This window comes from Diadema setosum, chromosome 11, assembly GCF_964275005.1.
Source record: "Diadema setosum chromosome 11, eeDiaSeto1, whole genome shotgun sequence".
NCBI classification, from domain to species: Eukaryota; Metazoa; Echinodermata; class Echinoidea; order Diadematoida; family Diadematidae; genus Diadema; species Diadema setosum.
The window spans coordinates 13316059-13338097 of NC_092695.1; the positions used below are offsets into that span (position 1 = coordinate 13316059).

Below are 22039 nucleotides of genomic sequence, written 5' to 3' on the forward strand. Positions count from 1 at the left end.
TCCATGTGGCGCAGGTACACCCAAGCTTCTTCAGTACAGATTGGAGAATGTTCTTGGCAGCTCTAATATCATTCAGAGAGGTGAATATGACTACTGTCACAAATTGATTACGTCCTCGACATCCAGAATTTTACATATTATTTGACGAAGGTTCAGTGACAGCCAGTACAATACCTTTATTAAAGCGCAATTCATGTGAATTAAAGGAATTTTATAAGGTAATAGCAGGTAGATAGAATGGTTTCACCAGTGCTGGAAATAAGGTTATAGAATTTGAAAATTTCACATGTTTTCACTGCAAAGTGATACTAGTTGCAATCACACACTGAAATCAGACAACATAATTGTGACATTAGCTTCAACTCATCCACTGATTTCCACAAAGAAAATATAGAAATAATGCACTTGGTTTAAAATTTAGCAACTACAAACACTTAGCCCATTAACAGGCATAACTGCGATGTTATCATAATACTATATCAAATATAATAACATGCATCTAAGAGTTATTACTGCCAAGTTTGATGAAATAATGATCTTGTACTTTACAGCAGTAGTTGAAAGAGCCCACTCATCCATCCTTTGAGGTGGCCTATCTGACCTTTATTGCCACTGTAGAAGAATTATATCATATGCATCTAGGAATGACTGCATGCAATATGACCTGGCTGCACTTACTTCTGGTTCTGTAAGAGGTGATCTTTGAAACAAACACACTTTAAGGCTGTCACCCTACCCCCATGAGGAGGTACGACTTGAATAACTTTGTATCCCCTGTCCCCTCTGAATGATTTTTGTGATTTTTTTGGGGGAAAAATCTGCTCATGTATTTGAAAAAAAGATAAATGTCAATTTGAATCCTGGATCCCATATACAATAGTTATCATCCTAGGTACCCTCCAAGTTGACCACTCACACTGTCAAAAACAATTTCTTGACCTGTATGACTATCTAAATAATGTACAGTGATCTTTGAAGTTGACATACTTGTGAGCTTTTTTTTCTTCTTCTTCTTTTTCTTCTTCCTCTTCTTCTTTTTTTTTTTTTTGGTTCTCATCCTGTGGTCTTACATGTACATGGGCCACCTGCATCAGTGCACGAGTTCCTGACTATAGTCAACATAACAAATAGATACTGGCTTGGGGGAGGGGTCCACTTCAGTGCTTCATCTTCAAGACCTCTAGTTCAATTACGTATATTTGTGTAAAGATGTCTCAGAAAAACCCCCAAAATGTATCTGTATATTCAAAGATATTCCCTGTTCCATTCTCGTGATGATTGAGTAAACAGGTATACATATCATATCATACCCCCTCTACATCAATACTGTCATTCAATCTTATGTTAAACAGAGATGCAAATATTTCAGATGACTCTTCACGGGGGATGACAACTATCACAGTATACAATTAACTACAGATGGAAGGTTTATTACTAATGCTGAAGGTAACACTCAGCAAAATAACTGGAGAGATAGACAGGCAGATAAAAAGATATATATACATACATACATGTATAGATATATAAATAGATAGATAGAAAGATAGATAAATAGATAGATAGATAGATAGATAGATAGATAGATAAATAGAAAGATAGATATATAGATAGATAGATAGATAGATAGATAGATAGATAGATAGATAGATAAAGATAGAGACATAGAGAAAAAGAGAAAGAGGAGTGATGTCATATTAACAGTTAAAATAAATATATGATGGGAAAATATGAGATGCTAATGTGTGCCGTGCTGTCATCTAAAACATTTTAGAATGCTTTTTAGTGTCCCTGAGAAGAAAGAAAAGTTGTTCACATATACGGGGAGATCCTCAAAGAACTCCATGGTACTGGGGGACTTTGCAACACATCAGGTATTTTAACTGTAGCTACATATGCAACGCGTATTTGTGTCTAGTCAGAGAAGACAGAACACGAAGAAGAAAAGTCTGATTTCTTTGCCTGTAGCTACTTATGTATGTGCACATCCTGCTTATTTGCACACTCTTCAACACACACACACACACACACACACAGACAAACACACACACACGCAGATAGAAATGTATGTATACACACATAGACATACCCCAACACACAAAATACAAACCTACACACAACCTCATAGTTACGTTAACACACACATGTAGCAGTAGGGTATTTTTCATTTGGTTTGTTTGTTTGTTTGTTGTTTTTTGTACATGGATGCATCTTTCAGACTTATAATACTCCTGTATGCTGCTCCTGCGCCTGGATCCCATACGGTGGATCACAGATGCAATCCCAATCGATTTTGACAACGATCTCTTTGGCAGACCGGAGTAAAATTGAAAAAAAGTGGTTCAGCAAAATGTCAAAGGATCGTCAGGACATGGGCTCGCAATCTATTCCGGCTTGCGACCCCCGCACGCTGAATTCCTCCTGCGCCTTGATTTGAACACCATTCGGGTTCCAGCTCGATTGCGAAATAATGGCCGAGATGAAATAACAGATCAAGAAATATCCAAGAAGAGGCATAGTCGGGTAGAATGTAATAAAAAAAAGAAGGGGGAGGGGTAGAGAACTGACTTCATAAGTCAATAGGAATAATGCTGTAGATGTGTATTCAATTCATGTGTGTGTATCTATGCCTTTGAGTGTGTGTATATTGTTTTGTCTAAAAGAAAAACCCTTGGATAGAAGAGTTTTCATCAGGTATTCAAATTAGAACATTGGGAAATAACTATCATGTATATTGATAAACTACCAGTTGACATACATTCTGATGTCGAAAGAAGAAGGAAAAAGAGAAGAGTGTATCATTACTATACCTTGTACAGCTTTCTGTATCGTGTCTTACACATAAATAACTTTGTTATCAAAAAAAAACAACAAAAAGAACATAAAGGCAAGGCAGAATCAATACTGAGAAAGATATGCTACTCTTGGTATAGGAATTCTGTATTTCCTGACAAACAGGTTTGCTGCGCAGTCAGAAACCAATGTTTTATTTCCTTCCTGCGTTCTCATTTTCCCCCTAAACCTCTTACCTTCGACAAGACACAAATGAAATGACTGATGCTCTGTCTTAATGTCATTTCTTTGCTGATGGCTGATATCCACACGACGGGATAAGCTTATTGGATCGGCTGTTTTATCCCGCCACCAATTACAGCTAAATCCGCCATCTTGTTTGCCTGTCTTCTGCCCATAACCGCGAAGTTGATCTCCGTCTCTTTCCCGCCCTACAAAATGCCTGTCAGGAGACATTTCGCCATGGAAATTACGGCACAGAATTTGCCAAGATGGAAAACTGACGTCCTCACATAAATTACAAATTTCCCTTTTTTCTTCTTCTTCTTCATCTTCCCCCTAGCAAAATGCATTTGTTGCCATGTCAGAAAAAGATTGTAAATTGACCTGTACATTACAGAAGGGGATATCAGCCTCATCTGTGTGCAGCAGCAAAAGGAAAATAAAGCTTGCATGATAGCAGCAGGACTGACATAACATAGGCATAGAAACGTAACATTATCTGCAACCACGCCGTGACCTTCCCCACCCCAAACAAAATCTAAAACAGAATAGAATAAACAAACAAGAAATCCTATTTTACCCAACTTCATATGTGTGTTGTTCAACATTATAAAGTTTTATATGGAAGGCTGGGTGTGTCAATATCAATGTGATGATGTGTTGAAAATTATTCTCTACAGTACTTACTACACCTTTTTCATCTCATTTCAAATCTTACAGATATTAATGTAAAATGTTTGTTTCAACTCTATCCTTTCACTGAAATCACCGAACAGCAAAGAAAAATAAAATTGTTACTTGATTTTTTTTAACCAAAGCATAGAATATAAAACAAAAATCTGCATAAAGGCAATAACCTTTTTAAGAAGTGTATAGCTGCCCATTTAAAAATCCACTAAAGAGCTACGTTTAAACAATCCAACCTAGCGGAGACTGTGAAGACACGACTATCATTTCCAAACATCCGTTGATGAGACAAGACCCTTTAACCCAAATGAGATGCCAAAATTTTACGGGAATGTCTGCGTGCATGCCATGTTGTCATCATGTCGCTAACTGATAATTCATTATGTATCCTCACAAGAGTGCTTAACGCTGCTTCTCTCATCTTGCTTTCACAAGGTGTATCCAAGCAATTCAGACTGCTTTTTTTTTTTTCAAAATTGAAAATAAACAGACCAACCAATGAAAAGTGCATTCAGGATTATAGTAGCAATAATGGCATGATACAAAATGTCTACATATAAAGCACATATGGATATATATGCATACATGATTAACATACATAATATATGTCCTTGTATCTTATGCTGTATTCGTGAGTCAATTTCAAAATGATAATATCCGATAATCAGCCCTAATGACGTGAGCGTAGAAGCATGCAGGTATAACGAGGGATGCCGCTATCATTAGATTAACATTTTACTGCTGCTCACGTGGAATAAACACATAGGACTATGGTGCAAATGGCAGGGCTTAGCTAGTTATAGTAATGACCTCGGCAAATGCATGCAACACATGCCCGAACCGTTTGGCAGCTCAGGCAGCTAACGAGCCCACGTTGGTTGGCGCACACGAGATTCAATTGGCACTAATTACTAATACTGCTGCCAGTGTCGGGATGGGCCATCCTTACAAAGATTCTTGGGATATTCTGGTGACATAGCCTGCAGAAAAGATGTTAGCTTTTCACGTGAAATACGACTCCTAGGAAACATATGTGAGACAGAAGCACACACAAGTGTGTACTCTTCATGTGTGTGTGGGTGTGTCTGTGTGTATGTGTGACCTTGTAATTAGGCCACAAATCTGTCAAATAGAAAAGGCAAACATGCAGAACACACTTGAGGGTTAGCGAAGATAAATGAAACTCTAGGTATGGGTGGATGTCTTCAAGAATCCAAGAAAGAATGAAAAGGAAGAAAGATGAAATAGACCAACTTTACAACTGAAGCCTGTGTAGTACTTAGCAAAATATCCAAGTTGAAAGAGGAGATACGATTTTTCAAATAATACAAAAATATATATATATATAATTATGAAGGTTCTTCTGATTACTGAATTGTTTCCAGTACTTCAAGGTGGAAATACATCTCCACTATGGATTCTCAGCTTCCCTACTCTCTTGTGTATGCATCTGTACTTGTGTCTGTGCGCATGTGTAGGGGTATTAAAAGGGATGTTGTAATAGTGGATACACCCTTTCTCTCTTACAGACGAACAGACAGCTAATGATGGAAGAGATGATGGTTATGATGGAGGAGTTGGTAAGCGTGATGGTGGTGGATGTGGTGGATGTGGTGGATGTGGTGGATGTGGTTGTATTGCTTGTGGTGGCAATAATTGCAATGAATAAGAAATGATGATTAGATAAATGATGGCAATAATGATGAAACAATGCCAATAATGACATAACCTTAGGAGCCTACCAGTGTGTGTCTGTTTTTGTCTTTGTTACCAAGTAACCAAAAATAAGACAACTGACGATACACATACATAATTAAAGTGAAATACAATGTAACAACATCGTTGACTGACTATTCTTGGGGAGGATGATATGTGAATCCCCTAAGTTCTTGTACACAAAATTGATAAAAACACTATTCCTTAAGACTGAAAAGAAGATACTTCAGTGATTCTGTAATTAGCTAGAAACTTGCTCTAGCATTGTCTTTGGCCCACTGTGGATAATTCAGAATGCACATTTTAATGTGAAATGAATGTATGAAACAAAAGCAATGTGGAAAAGCATCAGTAGTACATTGTATATCATCTAGTTGAACCCAGGGAGCATAACTGTCTATTACAGACTTATATTCACTAAGGTATTGGGTGAGGTTGGAGTAAGTGAAACCTGTGTGGGTAGATGATTAGAAGCACGGTGAGGTTTAGGTTGTTGAGCCATGAATCTGAGACCTTTCCTTTCAATTAAACATATCTTGTTTTGGTCTCAGCACCTATCAAAGGACTTGTAAGAAGTTAAATACATTACTGGACACAGAAATTTAGACAGGAGATATTCAAGATATGAAATATTTGTCTGTGGAACATACATCAATGTTCTTCACAGTCTATTTATTCCACTATTTACTATGCTCAAAAGTCATATTTCTCTGGGTTCAATGCTGTCATTTTTTTCACTTTACTATGTTTTACCATTTGTGACTCTCTCACAGCACTGTAGTGATGGGTCACATGCTATTCACATAGGTGATGCTTGTAAAGTTATGTACGTACACATTCATTGCACTTTAAATATCAACAAAAGAAATCTTCTTGTCCTTTATTTCGCTATACTAAAACACAATAACAGAGAATCAAACCATACCTTTAAAAAAAAAGCATACCCACAATACTTCACTAGGATACATAAAGACAGACGTGTACACATACAAAGCATCAGTTCTTATGGATACCCAGTATTAACTCTTCACAACAATCATAGCTAAAGGTCTTACAGCTCTCAACACAATCAGATCTCCTGCCAAATTCCCAGTGACCAGGTAAAAGTTCACTCACATTGTAATGGTTGCTGGGATGCATGGGGACAAAGAGGTCAAAGGTCGGGCAAAAGCATGACTTCATGACCTCTTCTCCACAGCTAGTGTGCACACATACACACATACACACACACACACACATACATTACACATACACAAAGAAACTCCTGTCTTTTTTTTCCTACCATAGCATGCATTCACTTCCAAGTCCTTACCTCTCTCCGCCGCCAAGCCCCCCAAAAAGAGAGAAAGTAAAGTGAGTATCCAATGTTCATTTAACGATGCCTATGAGGAGGGGCAATTGGCTGATTAAACGCCAACTCACTTGATGGATGAGCACATATTTGAGCTTTATGACAATTCCCAAGGTTCCTCTCCTCCAGCCATAGACTTCACCACTTCTGTTTCTTGTTATTTTTTCCCCTCTCACACTTCTCCAATATGCAGGCCATCAAACTAATTCCCCTCAAAAAAAGTCTTTGAAGATAAAAAGAAGGGGCGTGGAGACATGGAGACTGAACCCCACAATCTGATCCTATGAACCAATTTATTGTCACCAGCTGCACACAGCAAATTTGTGAATGAGGTAATATCATAAGAAGAAAAAAACTGAAATGCTGGTGACAGCACAATGTACACATTGTATGTTCCTCATTAAAATCAAAGTAAACACACTGTCTGATGGTGATTAACTATTCATACTTCTTTCAGCAACTTTGCTCTTACTCCTACAGGCTGTATGTGTATATCACATGAAAAAAAAAAATCCATGTATTATTTTCTGTAGATTATTTTCTGTATAGCAAACATGAATATAAGATTCGTGATGCCTCTCTCCGATTCAAAACCTTCTATTCAGGCTGCAGATAACTGAAACAAGAAAGCAAAGCTAAATGCCATCATGTAGACTACTCAGCTATTGCGTAGTCATCGTCGACAAAAGAGAAGTGGCAAGTCTGAGATTCCGATCACTTCTGATGAACCAAGAAATCAATTCACAAAAAAACAGACAAACTGACAGACAAACATGCAAACAGACATTGTGAAGTAAACACCGAATGTTGAAACAAAGTTTGAGACAATATTGAGAGAGATTTGCAACACCTACCTTGGGGTCAGCTTCCTTGAAAGTGTTATCTTCCTCATCAACCTCAAAGTACATCTCGGCTGATGTAATGGACAAGGTTCCCTTGACAACCACGCAGGGGGCGATCATGTGAGCAGTGGTGGTGTAGACCACAGGACCTAGGACGTGAGGATACAAAAGCAAGGACAATTTAGAAAGAGGGGGAAAACAAACATCAAAATATTGGTAATGTGTCCATCCTACCTTTGCTCCAACTTTACTCAAAACTTACCAAAAACACACAGGGACCTGAAGCATGCACTGTCATTACATGTGAGGTTTATTTCATTATCAGACAAATGCTAATGATTGTTACATTAATTACAAAACTAGAACTCTGTAATATTCCTTGTTTCAGAAGCATTCATGCATGTTTCTACTTTGAATGTCATTATTGCAACTGAAATATGCACTGCCCAGCTCACAAGGAAAAACTCTCAAATGTTGGTCATACTCCTCTACTTGTAAGTCTCTTGTTTTAACTATCGTAAATCAAGGTAGACACAAAGTATGAATAGCCTCCTAATGTAAGAATATCAAATGCTTGTTTTAAAAATAAAATAAAAAATCACATGGAATAATAATTTCATCAAGAACAATATGTGCAAGACATCAAGTAAACAACAACAAAAAAATGATCACAACTTCTCCTGGCCTAATTAGGCTACAGACAATGATTACCTTGAAGCACAGCACGCCTTTCTGTTTGCACAAATTATTACTATCCATAGTTTCACAGACAGTGACTGACCTCATCTAGTCAAAATATATATCAAATATTTTCCACATGACATCACCTGTGTCAGATTGGATCTCAACTGACCTTATCATGCACACCTACACTTCAAAAATCTGCAAAGATGACAATCTGCATAATATGACATTTAGACCTGAAATCTGTTGACTGTGATGTGCAGGATTTAAAATGCAAATTAACTTCCTGGGTCACAAGTAGGCCTATCTATGGTCTAATTTCAACCTGTCAGCTATAAAGCAAGTACAGAGATGGGCATTGCAGAAAGGTAGATGAATACAGATGGAGAAATATGAAGAGGAAAGATAAAGAATGAGTGAGATGGGAGCATTAGAGTAAGAGCAAAACAACTTTATGCCACTGAATCACACTGTTTGCATAACAGAATTAGAGTAGTCACTCCTATGAGAAAGTGCCTATTTCTCTCCACAAAGTCTCCGATATCATGCGGACGACAGTGACAGGATTTATGCCCGGCGAAATCAAGAACTGGCTTATCCCCTCTCTGGAAGTCAGAAGTGTTTAAATCCACACCGTGACAATGACGGAAGAGGTGCTCTGTGAGACGATAGGAGAGTACCTCCTCAGAGGTGGAGAATCTTAATCCAAGATTTACTGCCATGAATTGAAGAACAAGTTCTAGTGGTGATCACTTTCAAGAGATTTCTCCAGATGTACTCTACTAAGAGTTATTTTTCTCAAGTACTTGTAGATTTTTTTCCTCTTTTGTTCGTAATTTACTGCCAAGGCGATACTATGAGGAAGAGAGCAGAGTATTTGGAATTTGCTATTCTCTTTGTTTCTCTTCCTGACAAAACGTTGTTTCTCTGTCATCTCATCTGGAGTACTACTTGAATCTCCTCCAAAGTTGCCCTGCCCTGCTTTGAGTTCCATGTGAAAGAAATGTAACATTCTGCTATGACATTGCACCAGTTTCTCCTTCTATAGCAAACATATGATGATAAACCTCACTATCACATTCATGCCTTCCATTCTTAAACATAGTGGTTAATCTTTTTCACTTGTACATTACACAACATGTGAAACTCCTAACTTATTCTTCGTAGAGCTTTCTGGTTTGAAGCCAATGGCCAACTCATCAAAATTCTAAAATGGCCTTTGTTTTGCACGTGGACACATCACAACTCTAATCTGGCAAACTGCTTGATGCTGTAAACCATTGTAAGACAGTTAGCAAAAGCATTATATCAAAATTCCTCTAAAATTTCCAAAGTAACTTGCTTGTAGACAATAAGAAAGCAGCATCATTTGGAGCTGGTGTATCTTATGTTCAGACAGACAAAATGTGAGCTGATTCTTCAAAAGTTTACAACAAACGTAAACAGAAAATCTGACCAGAATGAATATTATTTAATAGTGGAAAACTGAGCAAAGAAAATGAGATTCCATCAGGATGGAATACTATTTTCTTTGCTCAATTTTCCACTTCTTCAAAAGTTAGTGACTGATCTCTGTTTATGTATGCTTCCATATATTCTTATATACATCTAAATCAACGAAGCACTATTTTTTCCATATAGGCTTCCCCTTAAACCTGGAATGTATTTGATGCAGATCTAATCTTTGGAGGAAAAATGACCGATGTTGATGGTTTGAAGCAGTAAGGTTAGAATATTGAACACTCAACTTGCATGGGGTGTTAAAAATGTCATCTTTCGGTATATTTGAACACACTCTTACTATGTCCGACAAATGTGATTTTGTAAGTTTAAAAATGAATTTCACTAAACATTTCTTCCCAGGCAGAAGTTTATTGCAACAATGGTTCGCTGTAGTAAGAAAATAAAGTCAGACCTGCTCCAGCAATCACCTTTACATAATGATCACCTGCCCATAGCAACCACATGGTAGATGGGAACCTATATAGTACACCTACCTAATGCAACCAACATCTACATATTTTTATTTTGGCTGGACTGTGTACAAAGACTGCCCAACAGCTCGCTGCAATAGAGGGACTACCTTACACAACTTTGCTGCCCATTGCATCAAACTAATGCCCTGCAACTTTTCTACAGCAAAGACAACTGGTGATTGTTTGGAGGGGAGAGCAATAGTACACTACTGACTTTCCATATATATGTAATATGGGCCGTGATGTGAGAAAAGGGTCCTTAGCCCCGTCACGCACACACGTTGCGGAAGTTTGACAAGCCAATATGCGAAAAAAAAAAAAAAAAAAAACCACAGCTAGCTAGCTGCACGTGCAGGCATAAAGGCATCTAAAAGTGGCAGGATTTGGGTGAAACATGCTTTTTTAAATGTCGTACTAGGGGCATTTAGAAGTGGAATTTCAGAAAATGGTTTGCATATCGAGGTACGTCAGTTCATTATACAGTGTACAACGTGGCGGTGAAAAATCATACAGGACACTGAAAATATCTTCCTAGACGGCTCCCACTGTAACGTGTCTAGAATGATCACATTCTGTGTTTCACACGAGCGGTCGTTGTACACAGGTCTGACTTTCTTTGCTTTTGGAAGGAAAGGTCATACCACAGCACTAACTCTTTCAATGCAACATACAAATGACTCATAATGTAAAACTCCACGTTACTTGTATTTCTTTACACTCAAGCCAAGATATCTTACACTATAGTTGATGTATATCAAACATATGTATTTAGTATACTGAAAGTACCCTTATCAAAGATGGTGTTTAATCTATGATATGTAAGCACAACTTGGGAGTGACATAAAAACTAAAAAAGTGCCCCTGCAAAATTTCACACAAGTCAGCCTTACTGGAAGGATATCCTAATGGTGATTTGCAGACAAACAACACTTCAAGGTGAAACAATGACACAAGTCACATAAACAAAGCTAACACCCAAATAGAGCAGACAACGCTAGCTGAAATTAAACATTGTACACTTGTCACTTCTACAACAGATATAGAATGACAGGGATGACATATAACAGAGTGTAATAACCGAAGAGGTTTAAAAAAAAAAATTTGAAGGAGGGTAATCAAGTCAAGTTATACAGCCAAGTCAACATGGTATATCAAGGACTAGTTCACACCCATTGAGGACAAGCTCATTTACATGATAAATGCACTGCATGCTGGATGGTCTAGTCAGAAGAAAACAAAATGAAGATGGCTAAATAACCAATCAAAGACCTTTGGCTTTCAGACAGCTAGTACCAGGAATGTCTGTATCCTATGACTACACCCCAAGCACATTCCATGCACATTTTTAAGATCAGTGGCTTTACCCATCCAATTCCAAAAACACTTTACTGTGTGTATGTGTTCATGTGCTTTGTTATTCTATTAGAATTTTTACTACTTATTCCTAGAGTTTTATAATGTCAAGTAAAATTCTCTTTCATTGGTGTCCTTTGCTGTTTATATGTAACTGTGTGTTTCAGTTGTAGAATTTTAACAAAACTTTTAAATATACCCGTACTAAGAACATCATTGATTCTCAAAAGAGCAACACATTCTCAAAGTAAATGTGTTCCCTCAAACTGGCTATGATATGACACGATATATGATATGATATGATATGATATGATATGATATGATATGATATGATATATCATCGCTGGGGTGACAAGACCTCGTATCTCAAAAATGTCAAAATTTTTCTTTTTTAGCTTAATGGTCAAATAATGGGTCAAGTGATGTCTTGGCCAAATTCTGTCTTACTCCAAAAATGAAGCCACCATGACATGTCAAAGAGAAGGCTTTCCCATTCACTATAGTGCTTTGGCCGCCATGTTTTTTTGCTCTCCTGAACATTTGACAATTTTGAGATACGAGGTTTTGTCACCCCAGCGACGATATGATATGATATATGATATGATATATGATATGATATGATATGATATGATATGATATGATATGATATGATATGATATGATATGATATGATATGATATGATATGATATGATATGATATGATATGATATGATATGATATGATATATGATATGATATGATATGATATGATATGATATGATATGATATGATATGATATATGATATGATATATGATATGATATGATATGATATAGGATATGATATGATATGATATGATATGATATGATATGATATGATATGATATGATATGATATGATATGATATGATATGCTATGATATGCTATGATATATGATATGATATGATATGATATGATATGATATGATATGATATGATATGATATCGTCGGTTGAGAATGATAAGGGCGTTAAGTTGTCACAAAACCCATAGTGTTCGAGACAACTTAACGCCCTTCTCATTCTCAACAGACGATATGATATGATATGATATGATATATGATATGATATGATATGATATGATGATATATGATATGATATATGATATGATAAACATAAGATATGAAGCAATATTCACAGTTGCCAATCTAATGATGAGAAGATGATCATTTGTACAGAGAGACACTGAACTGATGAACATCAACAACTGCAAGACAATCCTCTGCCTCTCATGCCTTCAACTAAAAGGACTCACTTTCATTCATTCCACTAACTCACCTTTCTTTTCCTTCACTTTCCTTTCATTTTCTTTTTTTTTTTCTTCCCTCTGTATCTACAGATTGTATATTCTTCCATTCTTTAGAAAGTTATTACACTAACATTTCTTCACTGTGGGTGCATAGTGTTCATCCCTCCATGTTTTTGTTTCTTTAACTGTGCTGTGTTGTGTAGATGAAGGCAGAATCTAGTTATCACGGGTAGAAGTGACTTTTAAAGAGGTTTCTGTGCACCATTGATATGTGTGCCAAATGTCTTTGTCAAGGTTTATGAAACTGAAATGAATAATACATTGTTGTATATTCCAGTCAAAGTTCATGATGGTGCAGAAGAGCAAATTCCAGTTTCTCTACCTGCATATTTGGTACTGGTGCAGGAACACTTCAAAATAAGTCTAAAATAAAAAGTCTAAAATAAAAAGTCTAAAATAAGCATTGTGCTTCATGCAGTATAACCTGTAATATGGGAATAAGTAACGTGTAACTGAAGTCTTATTCCACAGGGGGGATTTCTCTTACAAGGTCAAATAATTCTCATTTGCTGCCAATAAAAACAACAACAACAAAAACAGTAATAAAGGATTACCTGCAGGAATGCAATGTACACTTATATCAGTTCATAGAGCAAGACCCTCTGGTTTTCTCAAGCAAAATCCATCCTCTGATTATTCATTGCTACAGAAATGTCAGGATAATTAAACAGAGTGACCTATTCTCTTTTGATATTCTCTTTTTTTTTTCTGTCTCTGGTTCTCTGTCCTACTCAAGGACAGCTATTCCTCCAAATACTATCACCATGATTGCCATATCCTAGAGGCAAGAACTGTATTAGTTAGTGAGCTGTCAGATTGAGCACCACTAATGGTCCTACACAACTTTGTCCCCATGGCCTAATCACCGCTTCCCCCTTCCCAGCAAAACGGTGGCAGTGTCTTCAAAGACAAACTACACTTGCCCTGTCCTGTCACAGCAAATATAACCAATCAAATTAAAACCTGGGACAAGGGAAAACACAGCATTCTTCAGAGTCAATTCAATTACTCTGGCGACAAACGGGTAATCTTTGTCAGATCAAAGTGCCAGAACGCTATTACAATATGAACTTTTCTCTTTCCTACTCTTCATTTCCACCCATCCTACGAAAATTATATGCATGAAAATAACTTGCTAGATGCAATTTTTGAAGGCCATGTTAGTAAGTAGCAACAACAACATATGTGAAGGAGATAAAGCTGTAACTGACACTCATAGACAAGATGGTCCATCTGTCAATGTTGTGTCACACCAATTTCTTTTTTTTCCCTCTGTGTTTGGTCTTTTTGCCTCTGTTATCATATCAACAAGATTTACATCTTGCACTTACTAAGTATTACTGAATCTGTCTTTTAAATATGGATACTATTAAAAAGACTTTTCCTAATTTTATGGTAGTGATTTTTTTTTTTTTTTTTTTTTTTTTAGAACAAATCACATCATATGCTACTGTCATAAACTCAAACATATCACCCATTGTGTTGGGTGAATGGAATGTTTCTTCCTTAGAAAACTTTTCTGTAGTATGAATTGTATTGCAACCAAAGGTGACTGATTTGTGACTTGGAACAGTGCTAGCACGCAGTAAAAAATATGAAAAGATATTGACATTTATCACAAAACAATTAGTCAAAATGATACATTCTGGCCAGGAATCATGGAATGTGAAGTATGCTGAAAACTTCAGCCTCTTTTTCTGATACCAGAGTCTATCCTAACACATCCAATGAATAAATGAGACTTATACAAACAAACACAAAACCCTCAAACACAATCCTACAGTGAGCATTTCTGCCCACAAACAACACACACTGCCCTCATAACCTCTTCATCACACATGTAGAAGTAGAGTGGTTTGCACCATACTGCATTTGATTACTCAAGGCATGCTATAATGACATGCCAGCTAAATCATCAAAAAGTACACATGATACAGAGCAAGGCTTAGGAACAGCTGCACAAAAATGACAAATAGCCATGAACTGAAAAGTGCCAGAAATACCAGAGGGGAAGTGTAAACACTAACAATTTATAAAGCTATTTAAGAGCCTTTATATGTGATGTGAAAATCTGTCACAGGAAATTATAGTCAATGTAAAGAGAGACAGTCTTACAAAAGACATGCATCTCATGCAAATTAAAACAACAGAATAAAAATTCATCAATGCAGTTTCAAAAGGCATTTATGGCAAAAGTTTTGAAATCAAATACTATAAAAGAGGAAATTTTCGCGCTTTTCGCGCAACCACAAACAAGTGCAAAAATAAAAGCACCCAAATATTTTTGCTTGCCATATGTTCCAGTGGTTTTTATCTTGATTCTGTGGAATTAAAGACACGCAAAACACTCTTACCCGGCCGAGCGCAAAAAATTAGTTGCGCGAAAATATCCACTTTCACAGTACATCAGATGGTCAATTTAAACTGCACCATATCACATACCATTAGTGATTAAATCGACAACTTGCATTCAGAATTTTCTCTTAAACAGGACTAATGTTCCACAGTGATGTTGATGAATTCATGAAAGATAGAGCTCAATATGCCCTTTTTTCTTTGATACTGTTCTTTTTACAGGTTAAAAAAAAAAATGAAAATAACTATTTTGTTCCAAACGTGTTTAACAGAAAAAAAAAAAAAAAAAGATCATACTTTGAATTCTCTGGTCAAAGCTAACGCTACAATACAGCAATTTCTGATGAATTCCTCTTTTTGGTTCAAACTGCCAGATTGAAAAATCAGAATACTGACAAACAATCTTTGGCCACCTGTCCATGCCTGTAAAATGGGTACTGTAAGTCCATTAGCCGTATGAAGATCATTCCCTCTTATTGACTGTGCACCTGATGTACATCCTTACAACAATGGACCATGCAGATAATATACTACAGGAAGTAGATGCATAGGAGAGGAAAGTCTCATTTCAGACTGATGTATTCATTATTAAAATAGGTCATGGTATACAATCAGAAGGGGGTGGGGGTTGAGGGTAGGAGAACGGTGACACAGAAAGATGGCGTTTCTCAGCCTTAAAGGGAATAGCGCTTTGTTTTGGGTTTAAATAATGACTCATATGGACCCTGCATAGACTGCTGGTACTGAAGTTGAATTAATTTATCCATTCAAATCATCAGTATACATCTATATCTGTTTGATCTACAGCAACCATAGTTATTCAGAACTAAGGTCTGGGGCCCCATTACAAAAACCTTTGCAATCATTTGCTAGTGATAAGAAATATTAACAATCTTCTAATACTCATTCGTCATCAGCCGAATTGGAATGCTAAGTTGTTGCATTGATTGTGCAATCTATTCATAAGTTCTGTGTCATGAAGTCAAGGCCTTACATAGATGTAAAAACTTTGATCTGGGCCAACAGCAATTTGACTGCAGCACACAGTCAACTGGGATGCCCCCACCTTCTCAACCAATCACAATACATGACCTTTCATTTACATTTCATTACTGCTAAATCACTGCCAAAGATAATGTTATAAAACTTTTCTCCAAAAATCAATTTGAGGGTTAAAAAACATTGACACTATCACCTTTTCTTATTACTCCCCCACGAACATTTTCTTTTTGCTGGTGTTGCTTTGATTGTTTGTTTGTTTGTTTGTCAGAAATGTTACTCACAAAGTTTGATCTGCACAAAATGTGATGAAATGTTTGTGCATGGATCCACTGTTGTAAAAGGAACAGGTGACTGGTTTTTGGTGGTTATCCAAATTATCTTCTGGACCCAAGATTTCTATTTATTTACTTTTAGTTTTTTTATCACCTGTTTTTAGGGTTTTTGTAAGAATGCATGCAGAGTTCTAGACCCTGCTGACTCCATGACCTTGGTGAAGGACTGCCCTCTCTGACTGCTTCCAGCTTGTGCATTTGACTGTGACTAGCATCACTGTTTTGAGAAAGGAAGTTCAACTTTAGAATTCCATTTGTGTCTGATTGTAACGAAACATTTACGCTTCTGCTTGTCTGACCAGATTATTTTTATTAGTCAACCTCAGTATAGAGGGAATGTATGGATGGATGCCTCAATATCCACACAGGAACAAATCTATCCAATTCAAGTCCTATTTTCAGTGAAACAATTATTCTCAATTTTCAGAAACGTGCAAAATTAAACACAGAACTGCGGAGGCTTGCTATACATTTGCAAACAATCCATTTATCAAATACATGGACACACTGTTTTGGATAATTTGTTACAAATTATCAAAAGTACACAGATAATCTTGTGAGGTAAGTCTATGGTGAAATACTTTTGTGGCTGCAAACAAGGAATTGGGCTACTACAAACAGTATAGAAACTGAAAAAAAAAAAAAAACGAGAAGGGGATTAAGTAGCATAATTAATTGTTGACACATTGATATGTACATGTAAAATCAAGTCAACCAACACAGTGACTGTATGAATATATGACAGGCACTTACAGCTCATCTGCTCTATAATATTAGACATACATGCACATCACTGCAAAGGAACGAATAAATTTCTGATGTGTGCAAAGACTGAAATCAGCAGTGAGAGATGACAGCACTGGACCAGTGATGCTGGGTGAGGAAGACACGCACACTTAATAAAAAAATATCTGGATGGAGACATTTCACCTTCTGCAAGTTTGAGACTCATTTGGGGATTAAACTCATGCAGCATGCCCAACAATACTTGACGACCTGCCATGGATGATGATGATGATGATGATGATGGTGGTGGTGGTGGTGGTGGTGGTGATGATGTTGGTGATGATGATGTTGATAATGAAAAAAAGAGGTGCAAGACAAAACAAACACAACAATCAAATGCTAATTGCAGCCGGACTATTAAAAAAAAAAAAAAAAATGTAAAAAAAAAGGTGAATACATCTACTCTATCATTGTCACAAGATGCTACTCGACAAAGATTCTAAAATATCAACCTGCACAGTGGGATTCCCTTTGGGGTAGAGATCAGAGATGACAACATCTATGTACGAACTTTAGGGTCCTACACCAACACAAGAATTGATGCTACACCCAGTGTCATTGATGTGTTGGCTATCTATTGCTATAAAGCATTTTTTTTTACTCTTAGAGCTTTTGTGATACAAGTCAACACATTGTTGATGTATGTGTGGATGATGCGGTAATAAAAGGTAAGCAAAGCTCTCGCTATTAAGTCCAGAGATGAGATGGGAAACAGTGGCATAAAGATTGTAAGAAGCTGAATGACAAGGAAGCCAGACAAACATGTATGCAAATATCAAGGGAGATACTCTAGGACAGAGAAACAGCGAGAGAGACTGGTAGCTGTAAAATGTTCCAGAAGAATCCAACGCATTTTTCAGAATGAAATGAATGATAATGATAGGCACAAAACAAGGCAAACATTCAGAGATACACGTCTGTCACATGAGCAGTTCAACCATAGTAAATGTGGGGAAGGCAGATTGATAGATTGTAAAGATTATCTTTTACATGTACTGCACAAGAAATGACAGATGACCCAGGAAACCAAGTCTGGTCTTTGATTGAGCATTCTTTGATCAGTACATTCTACACTTTCTTCTGATGTGCACTTATATTACAGGAGATGATGGCAAAATCAGCAGAGTATAACTGATAGCTACTATAGCATTAGCAGCATATCCTGAGAATTAACATAATGCAGAGATCAGCACACGTCTGTGTAAGTCCTCTTCCTCTACTCGTGTATCAAACATAGCACCTAACGATCATATTTCTTCTCTAAAGAAAAAAAAAAAAAAAGAGCAGAAAAACCTGTACCTGTATTTTTGGATTATTGAACAAATAGGCAAAGATAACAGAGGACATTTCCAACATATACAAATAAGAATGTACACATGGAATGCACATGTGTGGCAAAATATATAGAGCAAGAAAAATGTTAAGTGTTTCACATGCAGTAACATGAAAGTAAATAACATGAAGAAAGACAGATACAAGGAACCTCAAAATGCCAACAAAAATTGGAGAGGTAAAACAAAATGAAAGATGATAACTTAGGAGGAAAGAGAATGAGAAAGACTCAAAGATATTTGCAAATACTCAAAAAGCAGATGAGGAGAGGAAATAACATAAGGGATATCAGGTATAAACACATGTTAGGAAAAGAGAGAAGGAAGAAGAGAGACAGAAAGTATTAAAGGGCATATCTCATTGGCAGAGACATAGCTGGGACTGTCTCGACTAATCAATCGCAGCAACTCAAGTGACTCAAAGAGACCAAAAAAAGCTTTCCCTCTCATCAAGGTGACTCCAGGGTGATGTCTGAGATGTCTCCAGATAAGGTGACAACCAATATTGTTTGAAAGTAGGATCACCAGTGGAACCATCTTCCTCATCTTCTCTAGCATCAACTGCTGCCTCAGTATCCAACAAACTCCTCTGAAGCTGCAACAACTCTCATCATCCTTCCTCTTCTTGCCCATAAGGCCCCACTTGCATGGTGGAGGGACAGTACTATCCCGGAGTTTGACTTGTCCCCTGTCAAGACAAGATGGTGGGGCCTCTTCCAAGGCAGTACAAGGAGCAGCAGCAGCAGCAGAAGGAACAAATAACAATCAATGATGAAAACCTTGCCTGAGATGTACTTGGCTTGGACCAGGCATGCTCAGTCATCTGGTCTTTTAAGGGGGTCAAGCAGCATTGCAGAGAAGTCGCCACATCATCGCCGTGGTGTTTCTTCTGCCTCCAGCACATCATGGAGACGTTGCAGAGATGTCACAGAGACATCAGGGAGACATGGCTGAGATGTCTCCACAGTCTGAATAAAATGATCCGCAACTGACGGAGATGTTGCAGCAATGCTGCGGAGATGTCTCGGAGACCCACTGGAAACTGGAATAAGTCTCCACACAAATCAAACATGTTTTGAGTTTCCTGCAAATCCCTGGAGACAGGTTAGTCTGCAGGAGGTTGTGGACACATTGCAGAGACCTCTCCGCAACCAGCAGAGACTCAAGTCGCCACCTGTTTGCCATCTAGTCTCCCGGCCACTGAAATACCAACTAAAGTGAACACAAAGGCAAATGAGCAAAGTAGTAACATATTCTATCTAGGAAGAAGTAGAGGGAGAAAAGATAAAGTGAAGATGACTAAATTGAGAGACAAAAATGCATGACAGATAGTGGGAGAGAGAAAGAGATAAAGAAAAAGGATTGTACAGAGGGAACTGTAGTGAGTAGTGGACAAACCTTCCAGTTCATTTTCCAGCTCTGCATCCTCCTGGAGACTGGTATCATCCTCCTCCAACTCGGATGTTGGTACATTGCGTTGCTTGGCAGCAATCTGGGCGTGGAGGGCCTGTTTGGCCTTCTCTACCACATCCTCTGGCTCACCTGGAAGAGGATGAGAGAAGAGTGAGATGTATGTAGCACTCACTGATACATGAATACTGTGTCTCACTATCAATCCATTGTGTATCCACTGTTCAATGTGTGCACTTGCACAAAATGGGGTTTTTAGCATACTATGCATCTCTTTGGCACTTTGGCACTCTTTGGCACTAGATCATTCCTTAAAATCGCATCAATTTTGCTTCAGCATACACACCAACTTATGGAGCCACTGACCTTGTCAATGCTGATAAAAAGGCAGTGCTGCTGACTTTAACATTTTTATTAGATCATTTGATTTGAGTGAACAACATGTACACTGTGAAACTTAACAAAGAACACGTTCTCTTTAATACTCTTTTTCAGATCAATCCCTCTTTACTTCACTGTCTGTCACACACACAACATATCGTTGGTGGGGTGACAAATCCTCATATCTCAAAAATGTCAAAATGTTCAGGAGAGCTAAAAAACATGGCTGCCATAACATGTAAGTCAATGGAAACAGCCAACTTTTATTTATCATTTGTGACCTTATTTTTGCAGATGGGCATATAAGGATTGGGAATTACATAGTAATGGTTCTTAGCTTCAATATAATGAAGAAAACTCATTTTCACCAAATATTGAGATACGAGGTTTTGTCACCCCACCGATATACTATCTACAAACACCAGGGAGAGTATGGGAAACATGTGGAAAGGTGCCTCTCCATACTGAAGAGAATGTACGAGTTAGCAGCTGATGACACTCGATGTGACCACCAGCACAATGCCACCCTACTGTGAAGTCTCGAAAACTAAGTTCTACTGCCCTACAGCAAAACGTGCCACAGAAGTCCAAAAATAGTTAGAAAATCAACCATTCCGGCAAAAAAATTCCCAGTGTATTATCTCTACAGATTTTGTTGTCATATTTAGACATCAATGAGGGAAAACGGAGGTGTTTTCATCCAAATCTGTCTTAAAAGTGGTGAAATTAGTAAAAAGTTTGTTCCATTAAATTTTGTTGCATTTTTAAATAGTGTTTCTAATAGAGTAGTTTTTATCTAATATCAGGTGACCACCTTACCTTGACATGTAGAAACAATATAAGAATGAGTTTTCAGGTCCAAAATATGTGGTGATTATTTGGTGATGTGTCAACACCCTTTATTTCTTGATTATTAATCATAACCAAGCAAAATGAATCTGACTACTTCTAAGTGGCTCACCTGAAACACATCTCTAGCAAAATATATATACAGTTTATCACACCTTCAAATCTGAAAAGAATAGAATTTCTTTCATATGAGAATTTGAATATAACGAATGCTGATTTCCACCTAAAAATATCAGACCCAGCACACATATAACCATTGTTCTAAAATTGTGCCGACACTGATCATCCCCCTCCCCCTCCCCCCGCGGGGAAAAAAAGTACCATGTTCTATTGCAGCCTTTAGGGCAGCCTCCGAGTGCGAGGACCCATATGGATTTCGAACCAAACGACGATGACGACGTGTATTGTCCTCCCACATGTCAAGGCGGAAGAACTCTTGAGGCCTAACAAAAGAACAGAAGAGAGATGAAAACTCAAATGACTATAAAATGACTTCAGAATTATGCACAAAACCAATCTGGCTATCTTTACATTTTCATACTAGATACAGCTAGGTGCATTTAGAATTGTTGAAGGCATAACATGATATTGTCAGTTGGTATCGACTTGCTATTCTAAAATGCCATATTGAATGTCAGTGTATGATTTCAT

At 37.4% G+C, this 22039-nt stretch overlaps 1 protein-coding gene across 1 annotated transcript in view; it reads right to left on the bottom strand.

Annotated features, from left to right (window-relative positions):
• Positions 1-22039, bottom strand: part of LOC140234698 (neurobeachin-like) — a 421843-nt gene that overhangs the window by 183792 nt on the left and 216012 nt on the right. The window contains 3 exon segments of the mRNA XM_072314734.1: positions 7621-7757; positions 20147-20290; positions 21710-21831. Of these exon segments, the coding sequence (XP_072170835.1) occupies positions 7621-7757; positions 20147-20290; positions 21710-21831 (403 nt within the window).